Source organism: Urtica dioica, chromosome 1 (assembly GCF_054948205.1).
Source record: "Urtica dioica subsp. dioica isolate 48M chromosome 1, U.dioica_male_clone48M_v1_H2, whole genome shotgun sequence".
In the NCBI taxonomy this organism is placed as follows: Eukaryota; Viridiplantae; Streptophyta; class Magnoliopsida; order Rosales; family Urticaceae; genus Urtica; species Urtica dioica.
In genome coordinates, this window is record NC_142756.1 from 16,985,494 (window position 1) to 16,987,717 (window position 2,224).

Genomic DNA, 2,224 nt, shown 5'->3' on the forward strand with positions numbered 1-2,224 from the left:
ATGAATCTAGTTATGTATTGTGGTTCGTGATGGCATGTGTGATATTAGATAGATAGCGTTGCTTCTTCTATATTTAAAAAAAAAAAAAAAATGAAATAAAGAAAGGTAGCGTTACTTCTTGAATCGAACCTCTCACACGTGCCAGCTCACGAAGCAACCCGTGGCCGTGTAGACCCAAAAACAAGACCGTATATTACCGTCAATTCCGTCCATATTTTGCCACGTTTTATAAATTGTCAACCCTCTCTCTCGCCCACACCTAACGAACCAATCAAAACATTCCATTTTCTGAAAAGGCAAACTTAATAAAGAAAGAAATAAAATAAAAGATATTCGGACTCTGATTCCCAAAGCGCACCCTCCAAAAACCCTCCGTATATATAAGCGCACCCAATTTACAACCAAACCTTGCAACAAGTAAACAACCCAAGCCTCCAAGAAAAGTCACAAATTTACTCTCGTTTCCTTTTTCACGATGAAGTGGACCAGAGGCCACGTCATCGGTCAAGGCTCTTCAGCCACCGTCTCCGTCGCCACGTCCCCAAACTCCGGTAACGTCTTTGCCGTCAAATCCGCAGAAGTTTCCCGCTCAGAGAGTTTACAGAGAGAGGCAGAGATACTCTCTTCCCTCAGAAACCCTCACGTGGTGTCGTACCTCGGAAACGAAATCACGAGGGAGAAAAACGACATCGTTCACTACAATCTCTTCCTGGACTACGTTCCCGCCGGAACCTTAAGCGACGCCGTCGCGCGGCGGAAAGGACTCGACGAATCGACGATTCGCCGGTACGTCCTCGGAATCGTCGGAGGACTTGATTACCTTCACGGCCTCGGAATCGCACATTGCGACATTAAAGGAAGGAACATTTTGCTCGCCGAAGACGGACCGAAGATTGCCGATTTCGGCTGCGCGAGGTTTACGGCGGCGGAGGAGGATCGCGGCCGCGGCAGAGGAGGAGTGATCGCCGGATCACCGATGTTCATGGCGCCGGAGGTCTCTCGCCAAGAATCGCAGGGTACGGCTTGTGATGTGTGGTCTCTCGGATGTACGTTCATCGAGATGACCGGTCGACTTCCATGGGCGGACGCCGGCGAACATCCCGCCGGACTGTTATACAAGATCGCTTGCTCCGATGAGATTCCGGAGATTCCAGAGTTTCTCTCTCCGGCGGCGAGAGATTTTCTACGGCGGTGTCTGGTGAGGAATCCGGCGGAGCGGTGGACGGCGGCGGAGCTGCTGAATCATCCGTTTCTTAAGGCGGCGGCGACGGCGACGGAGAAGAATTTGGAAACTCCGACGAGCGTCCTCGATCACCGGCGAAATTGGAGCTCTGTGGAAGAAGAGAATGAGGTCGCTACAGAGTCGGAATTGGGTTGTTTGGCTTCGAACGCCGATGAGAGGATCCAACGGCTGGCTGTGAGTCCAGGCGAGGTGGCTTCTATTTATTTGGACGGCCAGGATTGGATTACGATTAGAAGTAGTAGTGATGGTTATTAGTATGATGATGTTGAGGAAAGTAGTAAGATTAACTGTAGATTATTGAGTGTCAACAAATTCATTTAATTTGGGGGGAATTAATTTTGGTGATGTAATTAGTGACGAAGAGTTAGATTGTAGGTTGGTTTGAGCATAAGCCTCATCATTTGAAGATGAAAGCTTTATTTTATTATTTAAATCTAATCAAAGATCTAATTTGATTTTTATTTTCATGACCTAATATGCTTATAGGAAAGTTTGATGACAATAATAGTAACACAGAAAAAAAATTCGTTGATCATATAGAATTAGAAACCTGCTAAAGTCTCTGTATCGTAAATAATTTACGTTATATACCTTTTTTATATTTTTTATTTACTACTTTATTTCCATTAGATTTTTTTTTTGGTGAAATGAGAAGATAATGTTCATCATTATTAATGTTCAATTACACACGTGTTGCATCAGGAACAAAATAAAGTATAATAAGTGATTAAACTAATCATCACATGCGAATTTTTTCGATAAGTTATTGCCATAAAGAGTTGCAACATATTTTTCATATGATTATATTTAATAACAATTACTTATCAATCTAAGAGATGTGGCAAAATAAGTTGCAAACTTGGTATATTTACAATGCCGTACTATCTGGTGGTGGTATTTAGTATTTACATGTAGTGGGTGATATTGGGAAACTTCATATAATTTCACGTACCAATAAGTCAGAAAGAGTACAAAAAGAAC

General features: G+C 43.1%; 1 protein-coding gene across 1 annotated transcript; it reads left to right on the forward strand.

Annotated features, from left to right (window-relative positions):
- The first annotated feature begins 391 nt into the window (after window positions 1-391).
- Window positions 392-1,704, forward strand: MAPKKK17 (mitogen-activated protein kinase kinase kinase 17). The gene has a single exon (XM_089614461.1). The coding sequence runs from the start codon at window positions 476-478 to the stop codon at window positions 1,496-1,498; it is 1,023 nt and encodes a 340-aa protein (XP_089470587.1). The 5' UTR covers window positions 392-475; the 3' UTR covers window positions 1,499-1,704.
- Window positions 1,705-2,224: the final 520 nt, after the last annotated feature.

Bases quoted from the DNA above. Each gene is read 5' to 3' on its own strand.
- MAPKKK17 (XM_089614461.1), top strand. From the start codon at position 476: ATGAAGTGGACCAGAGGCCACGTCATCGGTCAAGGCTCTTCAGCCACC.